Genomic DNA, 18,569 nt, shown 5'->3' with positions numbered 1-18,569 from the left:
AAGGGCAATAATTTCAGTGATTTCAACGGTTCTTAAATTACTTAAAGCATTGAATGTAAATGCAAAGTTTTTTAAGATAGAATATTGTTGCAAATGACAGAATGAGCTAACCAAAAACCCATTGAAACATTTCCAGACGAATATTTTTAGCCTGTATTTAATCGTAAATCATTTTTGCCTTCTTAATTTATTATGACATGATTTTTAGTCTTTAGATATAATTTTTAGTGTAGTTTCTAATGTTACATTCTTTGGTCCGCCTTTCAGACTGCTGATCCAGCAGATGGCACTACAGATAGCTAGACCAGCCCAGACTTGTAATGTTGGAAGACTGAGTTCCATCTTCATACTTAAGGAAAACCGTAGCGCTGTACTCAGATATAGTTAGCATAGAAACCTACATTTATAAATTACAAACATTGTATTATACAGTATAATCCAATATTATTATTTGTCTTCATCAGAGTCCATTGTATTAAATGCTAGCAGGTGCAGCAATGGAAACAGGTCATTTTCCAACTTTCTGTGGATTAAATATTTCAACAGTTTAGTCATCTTCCATCTGCACTATCACTATAAGTGTGACATGTCATGAGCTATTTCGTTTATGTACTGGAGTCATGAATTTTCAGTGAAGACCTCTATGGTGTGAAAAGTCACACGGAGTCGAATGAGTCACAGTTTATCTATCTTTAAATTACTGTTTAAACCCCTTCATGGTGTGGCGTCCACTTTCTGAAAAGACACGCAAATGTCTGACACGACATGGAAATAGATTTCCCTTAATTTTCAAAAAAGCAATCACAAAGAGACATGGCAGGTGTCAGGACATGCCATTTTCGCCAAATTGTTCCCTTCACATTATCATCCCCCATAATTTAAGATGTTATCTTGAAAGTGGTCATAAAAATCATTCATCACAAAGTGACTCATTCACCAAGAACAGTAAATAGCTCACATATTACCGGAAAGAACACGCAGTGAAAACAGACCAGTCAATTTCAATTCATTTATTTATCTTAAAACCAAGAAAGAGGGGCGTTTTCAAAATGGGCACAATGATAAAAAACTCAGAGCTGACCAGTCTCCCGCCTCTCACTTCCTTCAGTGTGTCTGTGGGCTGAACAGTAGAGTGATAAAGTGTACACATGTCATGTGTGGGTGTCAACAGCTAAGCCAACAGTAAAGCTTTTTACTGATCAGCCAGCAAAGAGCAGCTATAGAAAGTGAGTACCTAAGACAAGCCAAGTATCCTCCTCTATTCCAAACACGGGATCTACTGTATTCGAACGTGGATGTAGGACGGTCCTAAGGGTGAGGGCTTTTCTAAGCTGGACTGAATATTGCACTCCCCAGAGATTAAGAAAATGAGAGAAAATAACATGGCTCCATGAAAAGAAAAAATGTGTCTAACCCAACCCACACTCCTGACAAGACACACTAATTATAGTGAATAAATACAGCTGACATATTTAAAACCTAGGCTAATCCTAAAAAAAAAGTGATTTCAAGGGGGAAATGCTGCACTGAAAAAGAACTTCTTAAAAACGTTGTTTTGTGCAAAAATTTCATAGTTGTTTTTGTAACAAAATTGGCTATCATATGTGGAAAGTAAAACAAAAGTGTAAAAGGAACATGCCCGGTAGTAAAATGCATAATAAAAATCAATTAGACAGCTGCAGCATTTACAACTGTAAATATTTCATCATGGTTTAAAGCATCATTCTAAAATAGCGAAAAAAAAGTTCATCCCATGGTTGAAAATTTGGGAAATCTCAGGGACCTTGTGTATATTCTTGCCCAACACTGCATACACTGGTTTACCAACCAGGTTGCGGGCTCATCTATGTGCTTTGACCCTTCTCGATGATACTGCTGGTGAATCCAAAAGATCAGCTTTCATTCATTACATCTCAGTGATCGATTAACAATGTTAGATTTGATAAAATCACCACAATTATAACCCACAACGTTTTTACCCCTCTCTACCCTGGTTCAATTTCCCTCTATAGTTTTGTATGACTGACAGATTGACACACTACTGGACACAGCAGTTGTGACCGTTGGCTTCCTTGAACCGCAGACGCATCTTAGGTCTGTATTTTTCGAGGTAAAGAAGCTGTTTGGAGTTGAAAGCTCCACGTCTCTTCCTAGAAACAGAAAATAAACTTTAGTACAAATCTACAAAATGTAGAATTACACAAAATTGAGATGGCCAAATTCTCATATTAAGGACGAACTAAACAAGCTACTTACTGCCTTATAAACTGCACCGCATCTTCATACTTTAAGCCACACTCAATTAAGGCTAAGGCTACCAGCACAGGTGCTCTGTGAAGACAAAAAGAAAAGATTTTAATAAATCCCTTTAAAAAACCCTAAACAAATATTCTACATTCAGAGAACAGCACAACCACAGGCTCATTAACAATAATGCTGGTAAAACTGGGCTTATGAAAATAAATGCAACTGCTGGCCCACAATGGTTATACCTAAAAAAAACACCAGTTTGTCAGATGTGTATTTCCCAGGTAAGACTGGCTGCTGTCGTTTTTGTGTGTATGTGTCTGCAGCTCTTTCTAGAGGTGAATTTAAATATTAAATATTCAAGAGTTTAACACTTGAAGAGCCAGTTTGACAAAACAAACAAGTCTCACATGCATTTGCTTTATATGCACGTATTGAAATGTCCATAACATTTACTGTTTGCATTTCGAAATTATATACAAATAATATTGGGAAGTTAGGTTACAGAGTTAATTGTCATTGAATACATTTTCCCCAAAAAATTTCTCACAAATTAAAAACAGTTATGTTTCTATTTACATTTATTTGCAGAAAATGAAAACAGGAGAAACCATTCAAAATAACTAAAAAGATGCTCTGTAGTTTTTCCAATATTTGTTCAAATACTGCAAGGAAAACTAATTGATATTCGCTTTTAAACAACTCAATCAGTTACATTTGTACATTCATTTAGGAAAAGTTCAAAAATACATTTTGTGATAACCTAAATTTTGATCACAGTTTTAATACATCTTGTCATGCAGTCAGTTTTCACGATGACGGTCACTCCTGAGCTTTGATTGTGTTAAAATTCAACAGACACTGGACTGGAATGATCCAGAAATGCGGATTATACATGGAAATTTTAAATGGTTTTGAGCTGTGTTTAACCTCATAAGGAGTTATCAGCACACTTAAACAGTCTAATAAAATGGCTGATAAGATGATTGGATACATAAACAATCCACAATCAGTTAGTTGGTTGTGGAATGACTAATTGAACATATAAATGCTCTTAATACATAATAAAACTTCCTTTTAATCCATTGAGGAAAGTACATTGACAAATCAGGACCTACCGGCCCAACCCCGCAACACAGTGAACTGCGACGCAGCATCCCGGCTCTTCTCTGAACTTAGTCTTCAGCAAGTTTAACCAATCATCTACAATCTGTGTAGGAGGTGGAGCTCCATCATCAAAGGGCCAGTCCTGCACACAATACAAATTAAGTAAACAAACAGTAATTTAGATTTTGCAGAAATGCTTTAATGTCTATTACAGTTGAGAAACTTGTTGAACCTTCAGACTAATGGCCGATGTTTGCAATTAGGTCTTACTTTCAGCTCATCGGCTAGTTCTGAGGAGCAAGGCATTGTAGGAGTGCAAAAAGTTCTCATGAACTGTTTTTGGGGAGCGGGCCAAACAGATTTCGCCTACTCCCAGCTAAAACCATAAAACTAATGAGATACTACATGGTAAGAAGATGGGAGATGCGCTGGGACGAGGAGAACGTTGAAATTTTTGAGACTGAAAAATTAGATCAATATTGGTAGAGAGGAGCGAGGAGAGGCAGGAGGCAATAGCGGAGGTACCACAGGCAAGATAGGTATCAACTTCCCTGTAATGACGCACAAGTCTAAGGTCATCCTGAGGAAGTAACATGGTTTTCTGGTAAATCCATTAAAATCACTAAACAGTGCAAAATTAATTATCAACAGTTTGATGTAGTTACCCTCTTTATTAATTATCCATTAATTAAACCTGCCTATGTAAGATTTGTCTTTGGTAATATGAAAGAGAAAGACATGCCAAAAAAAGACTGGTATTGGTTCAATGTCTGTGTGTGTCTTTAGTGTCTGGACTAACGTACTCCTGCTGACCTATAGACTGCTTCAGCTCACAACCGGTTGGAACAGGTTTGCTCTCTCTCCCTCTCTCTCCCTTTCTACCTCTGCCAGTCCCCTACACAAGATCTCAAACCCTCTTACTTCTTCTCTTTCTCCTTTAATCCTGAGTGTGCCACTTTCAAAGAAAAGACTAAGGATACTACTGTATCAACATAACTGTTGATTCTTACCACCCAACCATAAATGTAGAGCATTAATTACTTTCTACTTTCTCTTTAAGGAAGTAAGACTATTGCTCCCCTTCTAACACCTTTCCTTCCTTATAATTTCCCAAAAACCCTTAGTAGGGAAACGATTAAATATATTATTTAAAGAGAACAAAGAGATGAAGTTTCCGCTTTTACACAAGAAAACTTCAAGATCAGTCACACACAAAAAAACGGAAATCTGTGCATCGTGATCCGTATGATGATTTACTGTTTACCACCCTAGCACTGAGAGCACAAAACACAGGTGATCGGAAATAAACTGTATCTGGGCTAGGCTTATTCAGTCAGGTCAGGACGAGATAATGTCAAGTAAAAATAAGGACTCGACATGCAAAGTAGGTTCTCTAGGAATGGGATGTGTCTCTCTCACACACCCTCATGCGGCCCTTGTTGATGATAGTTGATACGAGTAGCGCTGTGGGTAAAACGACCTACATGACCAGAAGGGCATACAAGCATGTCTATGTTGTTTCTCTTGTTCACTTACTCATCTTAGCAGGGATCAGAGTTTTGCATGCATCCTCTCACTAGCTAAAAATGGAAACAGATCAGTAACTAAAAGAATTGAATTTTCTAAACAAGGATAAATGCAGTCACGCTGGTCTTATGGGTGACTACTTTGATCATGGAGAACAAGCTGAGTTGTAAGAGTTTAGGGACAGCACTCACCACGACCTGGATGCCCTCCTTCTCCACCGGTGCCTTGTCATAGGTGGCTTCACATACTCTCACCAGCGTGTTTACCCCACAATTCTTGAGCTCCTAAGGTGGTAAGGAGAGAGAGACGTGTAAGAGAATATCTTTTTGTTTTCCCTTCTCTAACAAGTTCACTCTAACAAAATAACGAAAACACGTAAGAAGGATCACTCTTACCTCAGTGAACTTGTTGAGGGTGGAGTTGGTGGGGTTGTGTGTAATGAGAAATCTCATGCAGTCGTAGGAAATCTCAACAGCGGCAGGGCGGTTCATGTTGGCAAGACGTCTTTAAAACAATTACAATGTAAGTACTTATGAATTCTGTTCCTTTGTTTCTTTAAAAAAAATCTTTGGCTCAGATGTCAGCAGTATGAAAAAATAAATAGACAAAAAATGAGTGCAATGATGGGTGGACACTACACTACTGAAAGTACAAACGAAAAGGTAGGTGATCTAGTCCACAATGTTCAAAGGACATACAAAAAAAGGGATGAGAAATAAAGATAAATGGGAGACTATCCTTCAGTCGTCCAATTGAGACAAATGAGATTACCCCATTCAGGAGAAGAGTTTCTGATTGGTTACAGGGAGGAAAAAGACGAAGGAAGTGATGTGGGTGTGCTTCAATATGCCGAGGCAGTCGACTACGCGTGATCCCGAGAGGGTATAGGAGAGACAGACCGGACCCAGTGTGGTGGCTGTCAAGGGGGCTTCTGGGTAGCGTAGTCCCGCAGGTGGCAAAAAATTCACTTGTCCACAAAGGTGAGGTGCTGAGCCTGGCAGAACTCTCCGCAGACGGTCACAAACGCCATATATGTGTGATCCGAATCAACACGGAAACACTAGGGAGAAAGAAAAATAAGAGACAGTGAGAACAGGACAAGATGTCTTTAATTGAAGTACATTTCATTTCGACCCACTTTATGCCCAACAGACGTCACACTTAAAATATTTATTTTCAGTTCTAAGGGGTGATTCATCCCTGCTGCTGTGTGAACCAGTCAGCATGACTTGTCGCATTGAGAAAGGCAATTCGAAACAGGTGATTACAGCCGGTCTAGGACATCAAGACACCTTAACCCTCAGGTAACAATGCACCGTCTGTTTCATGCAGATGTTAGGTTTGCCTTTTAAATGCAGTCTCAACAGCAAAGCACAGAGTAAAAAGAAAGTAGAACAAAAGCCTAGAGTGAGCCAGACATTAAACGACAATAAAGAGAAGACTTGTTCCTGAATGTCTGAAAACTCAAAGGCAGTCACAAGGATTAGAGTCAGGCAAAGCTTGAAACAGTCTCAACTGTTTTACAGTCCCACGCTTCTCTCCTCAACACGCCACCTCCATCCCACATGCACACATTACTGAGGACATCCATCAAAGTAACCCAGTCATCGTGGCTCTATAACAGACTATGAACATCCACATTAAGACGAAGAGAACAGGATGCACAATGCAAGGCTTCACGATGCGATACTTGACATGTTTGAATGGACAAGATTTCAAAAGAAAAAGAAACATCAGAAGACTTGGCCTGTCAACAAGTTGCAATTCTCTAAAGGAAAGAAGCGGTTTCAAGATCCAACAAATGCAGTTGAATAGATAGAGGGGAAGTGGCCTCTTTAAAAGAAAAAGACTAGGAATGTGATTATCTTATCAAAAAAGGACCAGAGTTAAAAGCTCGGTCACGACTAGTATCTTTTTAAAAGCTTTTCAAGCGGCCATGTGGTAAAACGAAACGACACTGAGCTGCACAAGGATAATGGATAAATAAAGATAGCTTCTGTGACATCAAGGTCCTTCACTGCCTTATGCAAATGCAAACATGATCCGGCTTACACCTGGTATTAACAACCAGGTGGCATGATTATAATTGTGCAACAGATATATTTACATCTGGTATCAAAATGCTTCTTCTGTGACCACTTAAGATTTTGTGGGGGTCTGATTTGTCACTTGCGATCAGTTCGAAAAGGATGTAAATACTAGGTTTAAATGTGGCCAATGAAAAGCACGTTTAGATTTCCATGCAGTCAGCAGTGAGAGACGCAGCTGTCTGAGCTTCTCTGCAGGGCCTGTTTCCTTTCCTCATGCTCTACTTTTACCAGGAACTCATGCAAATCACATAGCCGCGTTTGCAAGCCACTCCTGTAATTGCTACAACCACAACAGATGGTTAAGAAGTAACATACAGCGAGACAGAAAGAGATCAAAGACAGAAAATATATGGGTTAAACATAATGTTATTTAGAGTAAAATAAGCAAGGACACTAAGCTTTCAGTCTTTGTGACTATATAAATGCTAAGCCATTGCTCTATGTAATCCAAGACGGTCACACCTCAGGCAGAACTGGAATGGTCCAGCTAAAAGTCTGGTTTCTCTTAAACCCCGGAGGCGAGCCGGTTATAAGCCTCCGCTGTGTCACACGAACACCCTGCTCACTTCCCCTGCTGGTTATACAAACACTCACACATCAGCTGCCCTGCGCTTGAACGAACAGACAACAGAAAGAGGGCTGGAAAAAGGAAGGCTTCTCAGAAATGACAGTTTCATGTTGCCCACATTTGTGAAATACTGCCGCTTGTTATCTAGAGGAGAGGTCACTGGGTACAGAGCTCTGTCTGTCTATCTTTCCTTTTGCTCCCTTCCATGCCCATCCAACAGCTTCCTCGATCTGTAACAGTCATTCCCTCAACTCTCTGCAGCTGGGAAAGTTTGGGGAAGGCCATAGGCTTGCTCTTGCTACAATCTATGAGCACAGCGTATGTAGCGATAATAGGCACCCTATCTAAGAACACAGCAGCCCAAACAGGTGATAGAGCTGGTTTGTCTCTGCTTTTACGTAGCATGACTGCGCACATCCCACACTGTAAGAACAGAGGAGCGCTGAAAGATTTCTAATTGCGATTTTTTTTACTAATATTGCAATTTCATATGCAAGTATTTTTTTAAGCACCTTATCTTCTGTATTATTTAATAAAGAAAATCAATAAATCATTGTAACCCACGCAGTGGTAGACAGATTAACCATAAACTATAGGCCAGGCTTTAGACAATATTAGTCGATTGCCTTATTTTTATAGAATAACCTCAATCATACTAGCATATTGAATTATTTGTTAAATTTCTAGCCATGTAAACATGTAATAATTATCATGACAAAGCACTGACAAAAAATGCGCTTTGTGTAACATGAAAGTCATTAATCTCAGAAGCTAAAGTGCAGATTTCATAAATATAAAACCACACATGTGGCTTTTCCACACTTAACAATTTGATAAGGCAGAGTAACTGATATAAACATATGATAAACATGTTGATTGCACTTAAACACTTTCTGTCAATTTACTAGACAATCTTTAAATAAATAAGTAATTTTTTTGTATTAAAACTATAAATATATGTATTAATTTATGTAACTTTTATAATTGTGCAAGTGCTGCATGACGTTAGTAGTCTTGCTCCTTGAGGTTAGCACAGACAATACCCGGCACTGTGCAGCATCATCCACACAAAACAGTCCCACTAAACTGACGTGCTGTTGCTCTTTTACACCGTGTTTACACCGGACGTGACGAGACACCACAAAATACATTCGAAACAAATTAGAACCCAATATAATTTCAAATATTGTCCACGACGCGATGCGACAGACCCATTAAGAACAAGCGGTTTGTCAACTCGCGTCGCGCCTGTTGCATCCGTTGTTACACCAAAGTTTCCACAGTGCCACGTTCTATCGGGCCAGAGGCCACTGTACAACAGGTCAATCTATAAATTCATTAATTTTAATGCAGACAAGCAGTGGTGCACAGGTGCAACACGCTCTTCACCGAGGCTCATGGTTCAAATACAAACACGCGACAAGCACGCGAAATAGAGACTGTCGCGGCTTGCATGTGGTGCAACACGCTCTTCAGCCATGGCTCATGGTTCAAATACAGATGCGCGGTCACGCCTAGAGTCAACGCAATTTGCAGGCGGGGAAAATGTGTTATGTAAACGACAGAGTAATGGAGGCCTAAGTGTACGTGTAAATATAACTAAAGCTAACTATTTGTGGCACAGTAGCACTGTAAGCATGCAAGCTCTTCTAAAATGTGTATCAGTGAAACAGAATACAGGGATTTTGGATGGTTAATATGCCAAAAGCAAAGCACTGATCCCTCTCAAATCCCCCGATTTGATTAGACACTGGGGCTGTGTCATCATAGAACGGAATACATAAATCCAGTCAGAAACCAACAGATAGTGGTTAAAGACTGCGTCTGTGCACACGCAGCATGTAACATGCATATAGAACTAGGCCAAAATCAAAGAGTCACATCGACTCACTAAATGTCATGTAACATACATAGGTATGTCTGTGATTTCAGAAAATGTGAATTACTCTTTTACTTCGACCTATAGAATAACTAAACCCAAATGTCTTGAGTCTTTGCAGTAAGGATTTAGACATTCTTGCTAGCCTTCCAGGTACAATAACAGCTTGTTGTTCAAGCGCCTATGGCATTTCATTTGAGGCTAATGTAGTACCACAAGGTATCACGAGAGTATCTTGATCACTTAACGGATCAGTGACCTAATATAACATTAATTTCCATTTCAGTAAAATCTACAGAGAACTGAGCAAGTACATGAAATCACAGACTTCCTGTTAATATCTGACACTTCAATGAAATTAAAAAAATCAGCAAATCGGTTGCTGCAAGTTTTGGTGTCAAATCTGAGCTACTAATCCAAAATATGACCTCTACAAGAGTCAGCTGCAAGGCCTCCCGCTCTCCTTCATAGCGGTTGGGGAATGACTGTGAGATCACAGGCCTTGGGCTGAGGGAAGATAAGAACTCTACTAACTCCCCCTCTGCACTACGCTATAACACACACACACAGGACAACATTAGTAGACAACTGTATTTAGTTGCAAAATGTATAATTGTAGCATCTCTCAACACACCTTAAGATAGGTACACACAAATGTACTGCACTAAGAGTGACCATCTAAAATTAACATAAAAATGCCACCTATATCGCTGACGTGTATTGTTCCCAATTGAGTTTTTAAAAGAAGTAAAACGGTTTGGCTGCTAATTCAACTCCTACCATTAGGGGAAGCATGTGCCTCCTTGTCATTTGTGAAACCAAATGTGAAAGTGCAAGTGTTTGGAGTGATACCATACACGCACTTGCTACATTTTACCACAATGTGAACAGGCATCACTAACTCTCACTCAAAGTTTTGCATCATCAAACACACTAATCACAAACCCTCTTCCTTCTCTAAAGTAAGTCTTTATAAAAGAAAAACAGCAAGAAAAATGTGGTGATGCCGCTCAGGTCTGCCTGACCTGTTGTCATGATCGTTCACTACAGCTGCAGGATGTGTTGCACTGCCTTGGCGGAAGGCAGTAAGTAGAGCTGGAACGATTCCTCGAGTAATTCGAATACAAAAAATCATTGAGGAAAAGCTTTGTTTAATCCATTCACAGTACACACTGAGCACTGCGTTTCCCCACGGACCATTATTACTGATGCACAGCCCGCTTAACTCTGAACATGTTATGTAAACACAGAAGACGCTGCAGAATAAATTACAGAAAAATATAAAGAGGGCCGAGGTTTTCATTTTTTTGCGAGTGAAACTTGTTTCCGGCTGTCCATATAATTGAGTCCATATAACTAAATTGTCCCCTCTTTTAAACATGCCATCTAGCTGTTCTGCGTGTCTGAGTGAACAGCACAGTTTAATGTGCTACACGCATGATTCTCATGGATTATTCTGTGTCTGGACTCTGTGAGGACATGAACTTCATCTCCAGAGTTGTCTAAGGGGTTTATTATTTAGTACAAGATTAATCAGTGGAATAATAGGTAGAATACACGATTACTAAAATAATCGATAGCTACAGCCCTAGCTGTTAGACACAAATAGAGCACCTAAATGTTGCATCGAGATAAGAGGCTATGATCCGAAAGTTAAAGTCCAGCTGGGATGGGAAGTTCTGGGATATGAACAGGATGAGCTAGATCCAGGGCCAATAAGCAAATACCAAAAACAGCAAACTGTACTCCACCTCTTAAAGGGCTCATATAAACTGTCACACAGGTTTCCACAGGCCATGCCACAAGCAATCGCATCATGCCTGACAACAACACCAACCAAGATAGTAAAAATGGTATGGAGTGAAAGAAAAAAGCAAGTTGGATCAAGTTAAGCCCCCACAAAAGCACACCTGGAAAATAAGAGGAAGACATTCCTTCACCAATTATCATATAAGTAACAAGTGCTTTTGCATTAACCATTAGGGGGGGTTACGAGACACGAGACTGCGTTCATGAGAACAAGATTTTAAGACTTTTTTAAAGAAATCCTCAGTGATTATATATAGAGGGGGAAAAGGTTATTTATTCACCTAAAAGAATTTGAATTTATGAGATGAAGGCGGAAAAAGAAAATCAGCCTCATATATTGGCAATCTGCTGGCCTGATTTCTATAAATCTCCATCGGCCAGAGACAAATCCATATCGGTCGACCTCTACAAAACATTTAGGCATTATAAAATTATCTTGTACTTTATGAAACAAAATAAATTTCCATTTTAATTATACTATGCAGAAATAAACTATGTAAACACTGCAAAATGTTTTGTCACAAACTCAACTGACAGGCAATAATTGCACAAAACTTATGCTCGTTTTCATAACAGGTGCAGCTTTTAGTAAAGAGCTGTGGTTGTTTTCTCTATATACTTTTGCGTAGTGCTTGAGATAGTAAAGGTGGCGGTCATATCACAATGTCAATAATCTTTCCTCTGAACCCTCACAGCCTTCAGAGAAACAGTTAATAAAAACCACATAATGCTAGCATTGCTCATTTGTAAGAGACAGTTGATCCGAGCGACTAAAACACACGCAATATCGAGCTCTGCACTTCATCATGCCAATTGCATGAGCATTTTATTTTCTCGCGAGATCTCGTCACACACCTATTTACCACCTAAATCAATACCAAACTGAACCGGAAACCAAAGCTTTGTTTGTTCTTTGTTGCATTCCATTACACTTCTGAAGAAAAGACGGGTCAATTGACACTCTGATGAGAACAGAGAAAGAGGCTTGACTGCGCAGGTGCAACTATATCTCTGACATTAAGCTATAATTCACGACAGAGTCGTGCTGCTTCACAGAAAAGGGAAACTGGTTCACGGGTTGAAAGATTGTTTTTTTTTCTTAAACAATAAACAGCTCTTCCAGTAAATAACTAACTTACATTGACAAAGTTGCAAGATTATACATCAAACATAACCAGAAGGGGAAATCATGTTGCACATTTGTAACTAAAATTAACATACTGTACAACTTGACAAAAAAGAATGAACTTTGCTCTGCTTGTTTGCTAAAGCAGAGACACAGAGTGTGAATTATTGAGCTTAATAAACAATGGAGAAGTTACCAGTGCTATTCTAGGAAAACTGAAGGAAATGAGGGTACTGCTTTAAAACAGGATGACACAGTGAAAGATAACATGCTCCATCTGAGCAGGTGTATTTCTCTGGTTGCTAAGAGAAAAAGACAGCGTTACGCATAATTAACATGTCGGTCGACACACCATGCAGAAAGTAACAGACAACAATGAACATACAATAATAACCGACGGACCATCGGGTCGTCAAGTACACTATTTAGCAGCTGAAATAGCACTACCAATTTAGAGTGTGGCACACGTTATTTCATAAAGGCCAGAAATAAAAATCTGTAAAGCATTCAGTCGCCCATAAATACACCTGGGGTATCTGTTAAATACCACACACATTCTTGAGGCCTGTCTGTCTGCATTCCTCTACCGCTTCTCAGCAGAGCACTGAGGAAAGGATGCCTGCAATATAGTCCTTTATTCACCATGGACAAAAGCTTTGTATTTATTGCACCAAATTATAGTATGTCAATGACGTTCGACCAGCCCAAAGTAACACCCTTTACACAGAAATTGTGTTTATCATCCACACAATTTATAACTGAGTAGAGCCTGATAAGCCGTGTTAACTTAAAAGGCTTCAAAAAGTATTTTAAAGCATATTAGTTTGATAAATAATTTATGTCTCTATTTGAGAAGAATAGGCCTATTGCACAGCATGACGTGTACAAACCGGAAACTGTAACCGTAAACGCTTCTCCAATCAATGCTCTAGCTCCTTTCACTTTATGTAGCGCAAATTGCTCGAAAAACAAAGTAACTGTAATGTTTGTTGATTACAATGTAATGTTTGTATCTCCCAATAAAATCGGACAACATATGCAACTGTAGCTTTTCGCAAATAAAATGGATGTCTGTGAGAAAACAAGCTGAATGAATGAATATGGCAGCAGTGCGAAAGGACGTTTCACCCTACTTCCAGTCTCTGTCGTCATATTGTGAAAAAGGCAAATTTTAAGGTCAACCACCGACACACTATTTAAAAAAACTTTTACATTTATATGTAAACTCATGCTTGTTATCTGAGGAAATACTGAGTGTAGCAAGAGCTAGACTTTTTGAATAGAACTGCAGTTTCCATAGAACAAACACCACCGTCACACAGCGGTGGTATGAAGGAGTGGCATTCTATGTTAACTTACGAAAGTAACAAGCCGTCTTTATACCACAGCTGTGTGCAGTAATGTACAGCATCTGCTAAATTTAACTATTTTCTCCTTTTTCCATTTCTCTCTGCTTTAAGTCTCCCCAACCGGAAACGGCCTAGGGTTCTTCTTGTGAAACGCATAAGTCACGTATGCATATAGCCAATTGATTTTTCTCAAATTCAACTAACCACATCAAAGTCTACAAAAAAAAGCGTAAAGGGGTCTGGTCTGAACGTACAGATCCTTTTTTGATGAGCCATAATATACACATTTTATCTTAATTTCTGTAGTCAGCTCCCTGATCTCAAATATATATAATCTCACTCTACACTAAAGGCAATAAGACGGAGTCATTTCATTATTTTTGTAATGTGCATGTCACATTTGTCACAATGTTCCTCAAAAACAGGAAGCCATTTTAGATGGACTGAAATCAATATGGGAGTAGACCATATGCTTATATGCACCTGCTCCTTTTATCTTCTGTCAGATCCGAAGCAATCATACAAAAATCAAAAGTTAAGTAATATCTAAAAATATTAACTTCACATCAAATGTAATGTAAAGCTCTTAAGATTTTGAGTCTCCATAAAAGTTAGCCTACATTATACATTTCTATAAATTCCTCAAAAGAGCTGACAGACATTTAAAATTGATATTAGTGCAAGTGAAGTCAAAATTCTTATCACCAACCACATTACAAGCATCAGTGCACTGAAGCAGCAACAGAAAAGACAAGCAGCAGAGTGGTGTAAACTTTGCTAAGAGGGTGGAGAATCTTGTAAATGCTGCCACAAACTTGCCCACTTCCTGTCAAACTGAAGCTTAAACCATAGTGACAGTACATCATATAATGTGACTCAAATAAGGCACATGTCATTTAATCCAGACAATTTCAGAATTGCTCGTATGCTGACAAGCCACATCACTCAGCGTCTATCAAAGAGCCTATTTACCCCTGGTCACTTCATGCATTTTCTATGATCGGATGTCGGATTTATCAAAACCGATGCATTTACACACCACATAAATTTGTCTCAGCTGAAAGGATATAAGTGCTGGGCAGTATAACGGTTCAGCTTGAATACCGGTGTGTATTTTTGTTATGATTTGAATTTTTAATATGCCGCATTACCAGTGTATGTTGCTTAAACAACATCTATGCCGCGGTACTACTTTATCATCATTTGTCTAGATAAACAAGCTAAAAATTAGGTTTTTGTATGATCGTGTGTGTCTCGTGCATGCTCGGTAAAGTTGCATATTCCGTTCCAGACGCAATCGGCGCGGCTGAACAGCAGATGACTGTAACAATTGTAGCATTTCAAGTTCGCATTGCGTTATATTAAATACACTCACAAGCAAACATCTTCAAAAAGCGACTGGTTCCCCTCATACCTGCTCAATGCAAGCATATAACATACGTTTTTAGTTTTAACTGTTTCTCTGTATACTTTGATGAGAAATAAGGGTCAGTAGAAGGAGGATTGACAACGTGATGCGATCGCTTTCCTCACAATTTAAGCCTTTATTTCACAGCCGCATGTGTTAATCGTAAAATTTTTACTATTTTGCATTCAACTATTCAGACAGACCACAATATTAATTTTCGGGTAGGTGCTCCTTACTTTTGAAGTAGGGAGCACCAGTGCTACCAATGGTGCTACAAAGGAACTTTGAGCGCTGTTCTCTGTTTATTTGCTCAAATATTATGTATGCAATTTACCATTGCATGCTATTCAGTTGTTAAAGAAGTAAGACCACCTCATGAAGAGGTATGAGGAGCGGTCTCGAATGCATTTCGGAGGGCATTTTCACGATGGGATAGCTATCCGATCAGAGAAAACACATGAAGTGACCAGGTGTAAATAGACTAAAAGGCATGCAGTGAAAACAGATGTGGTTCAGGTCACAATGTGACTTTGGTGAGCACCATGCTTACTGTCATCAAGAACTAGCAGCAATCCTGCTGGGCTTAAAATACAGTCTCAAAGTGTACAACTCCTTCAATATTACAGCAGACACACTAAAATGACAGTGGGAGAAACGGAAAGTCATGCTGTTGCAGGTTGTGTAGATGTTGTAAGAGAGCCTGCTGGGAGGCATGACTCTATCAATGTTTGTTAACAAGCTGTGAACCACAACCAGTGACATTTAACATCCAGGCAGCCAGAGATGTGTCTGAAAGATTCTCTTCATCCAAAATGTATGAAGAGTGTGGTCTAAACAGGCTTAATGTATATATTTAAAAAAAAATGCCATTTTGGTTCACATTCTCAGTCCTTCATAAAAGTGAACTACAGGAGGGACTTTTGTGGACCTTTTCTTGACAAAACTTAATTTCTATCATTTTCAGGGCAAAGAAGCATCACGAATATACACTGTAGTACTGCAAAAGGCCTTTGATAATTCAATGATTGATAATATCATGGGACAGGTAGATGTGGCCATTAAGAACTCAGGCCAGATACAAGAAAGATAAAATATGCTGAAAATGTTTCCCGGACAGGGTTTAAGACTAGTCCTAGACTAAGATTTATGTTAGAGCTGTCCAAACTGAAAACTGTTAAAGGTGACATATCTTAAATACATCAGCGCCATTATTTTGTCTCAAAATGCAGTGTTGTGTGTTTTTGTAAGGCATGTTTGTAAAAACAACTTAAATGTCCAAATTTAACTAAGGCCTAGTCCAGGTGTAAATCAATCCCCGACGAGGAAACCACCCCCTAGAATAGCAGTGCAGTTGGATTAAAGTGATAAAACAAGAAGCATTTTTGTTGATTCACACGCTTCATTATCTTTTCTAAAATAGTATGTTCCTGAAACCAACATTTTAAGAATGTGTCAATTTTGAAGCTCTATTTTCAAGAAATACATAATTTGTCGTCCACCTTTTTAGAAATCAGACCATTTCAGAAAATGTAGTCAACCACAAAAGCACAGAAAGTGTTAAAAAAGACATAATTATATGGTGAGAGAAATGGGTACGCATGATCAGAAATCTATTTAGGTTACTTCTCCAATAGATGTACTGTACATATAAGGGATTCATTTGACGATGTAAATGAGAAAAGAAACAATGCTTCAAAGTCAAAGCAATAAAAAACAGTGACTGCTTCATGTCAGTCATGTCAATGGACATCCTTATTTCCACATACTTTCGCTCTGCAACATTTGTTGAAAACAAGCCCTTACATGTTCTTTAGTTTTATACAACATACTATCAGATGTTTGGCAGGGATGCCTGCATGTCCCATCTCAAACACACAATAAGCTACTGATAGACACCAGTTCCATCAGTCTCCTGGAGCAGGACGAAACCAGGTTGAGTCAGGTGACTCATCAAACATTACACATCACAACACAAATTACTGGAATCTCACATATCAACCCATAATGATATTTCCCGTGAAGTACACCTCATTTCCATAACAGGTTTGTTTCGGATTATCCACATGTCATCACACCCGCTTTAAATACGCCTTGCCAGTTAGTTTACTACGCAGTTCGCGTCTAATGCTGGGGCATCAGCTTACAGTTTAACCATGTGCTGGATACGGGAAGTGATAAAAAGACACCGTCCATACTTCAAAGGGTTAACTTTACCATATGACAGAATCACCGCTGCGTTAAAAAGCATTTTAGAGTCAAGATGTCCCGAATGAAACTCAGTAAAGTCTTAACTCTGCACGTAAGCATTGAGCCGGTGCTATCGGGAACCTTCTGGAGCTCGTCGTCAATACCGTTAACGTTAGCTCAGTAGCTAACAATTCAATCACACTCTCTCTGACCTCACAAGTGCCCGAACACACCAAACGTCACACGCCTCTTATATCTAATGTTAATTCGCGTTTAATACACAAAACTATCCAATTGAACAACCGAATGAGTAGAGCTGAATCGACGCGTAAACTGTCTAACTTCTTGACTAGACATGAGACGGTTAACGTTAGCGAGTTGCTAGCCAACGCGGTGGTTCAGGACAGTTAACGTTAGACAGCCTGTGCGAGGAACTCCTAATTCCGAATCTATCGACAATAAATGAGCGACAATCATTCCCGACCCAGTTACAAATACCGTCGAGCAATTAAAACAATCGGGAAAATACAAGTAAGGAGTTTCCGTTCAAACATACACGGGCAAATGGCTGCCACCCTAGCGAGCTTTTCGAGCTCCATCACCGGCTGAAGCGCGAGCTCTCGCAGCTACGCTGGAAACGGTCAAACAGGCGTGTCGCGATCGGAATTAACGTCTTGTCGTGTTGTCCTATCAGACTCGAAAGACGTCGGGCGATACTTACAAATAACGGGCCAAACATTGAAATCCCTTGGCAATCCCCGGAGAACGTGGACGTAGACTCGTATCCGCTTTGATGGTGAAGTCGTTTTCGACCTCTCAGTGAAACTGAATCGAGTCACACAGAAAGGGGCGGTGTCAGCCAGCAACTGCGTCATATTTGCGCAAGAGGCTATTGACGTTTCACGACTACAAGGGCTTTGTTCCAATAAATTTTTTTAACATTACATAGCAGCCTACATGTTAATGACATTTACTACCACTCATTTATATCTACAAGTAAATCGTTTATATAATTACAGTATACACATGGTAGGGGCAGAATTCGTTGTATTAATGTACATGTGAGTGAGCACTTCATCGTTTGACTAATTTGAGAATTAGGTTAACTGATTTGGATACTGGCTACATGGAGATCATATAAAATAATGTGGTGCAAAATTAAAAACCTGTGAGGGTTCTCCATACTAACATGCAAAACTCACGCGTGATCCGGAATGCCAGAACATTTGGGCCGGATAGACACGCCCCCTAGTGTTGGTTACATAACACTTT

The 18,569-nt window shown here is 39.2% G+C and overlaps 1 protein-coding gene across 1 annotated transcript; it reads right to left on the bottom strand.

The window, feature by feature from the left end:
• Window positions 1-996: 996 nt before the first annotated feature.
• Window positions 997-18,170, bottom strand: ptp4a2b (protein tyrosine phosphatase 4A2b). Its single transcript, XM_079484044.1, has 7 exons — window positions 18,019-18,170; window positions 5,653-5,941; window positions 5,277-5,385; window positions 5,073-5,165; window positions 3,366-3,496; window positions 2,257-2,331; window positions 997-2,150 (listed from the first exon to the last, which is right to left on the bottom strand). The coding sequence occupies exons 2-7, from the start codon at window positions 5,655-5,657 to the stop codon at window positions 2,039-2,041; spliced, it is 525 nt and encodes a 174-aa protein (XP_079340170.1). The 5' UTR covers window positions 5,658-5,941; window positions 18,019-18,170; the 3' UTR covers window positions 997-2,038.
• Window positions 18,171-18,569: the final 399 nt, after the last annotated feature.

The sequence above is a fragment of the Barbatula barbatula genome, assembly GCF_947034865.1.
Source record: "Barbatula barbatula genome assembly, chromosome: 21".
Classification (NCBI taxonomy): Eukaryota; Metazoa; Chordata; class Actinopteri; order Cypriniformes; family Nemacheilidae; genus Barbatula; species Barbatula barbatula.
This window is presented reverse-complemented; position numbering and strand designations above follow the sequence as displayed.

What these genes read in the sequence shown, in the direction of transcription:
- ptp4a2b (XM_079484044.1), bottom strand. An exon ending in AGGAGGGCATCCAGGTCGTG is followed by an intron (nt 3,497 to 5,072) that starts GTGAGTGCTGTC and finishes TATTGTGTGCAG; the next exon opens with GACTGGCCCTTTGATGATGG. An exon ending in GCGGTGCAGTTTATAAGGCA is followed by an intron (nt 2,151 to 2,256) that starts GTAAGTAGCTTG and finishes TTCTGTTTCTAG; the next exon opens with GAAGAGACGTGGAGCTTTCA.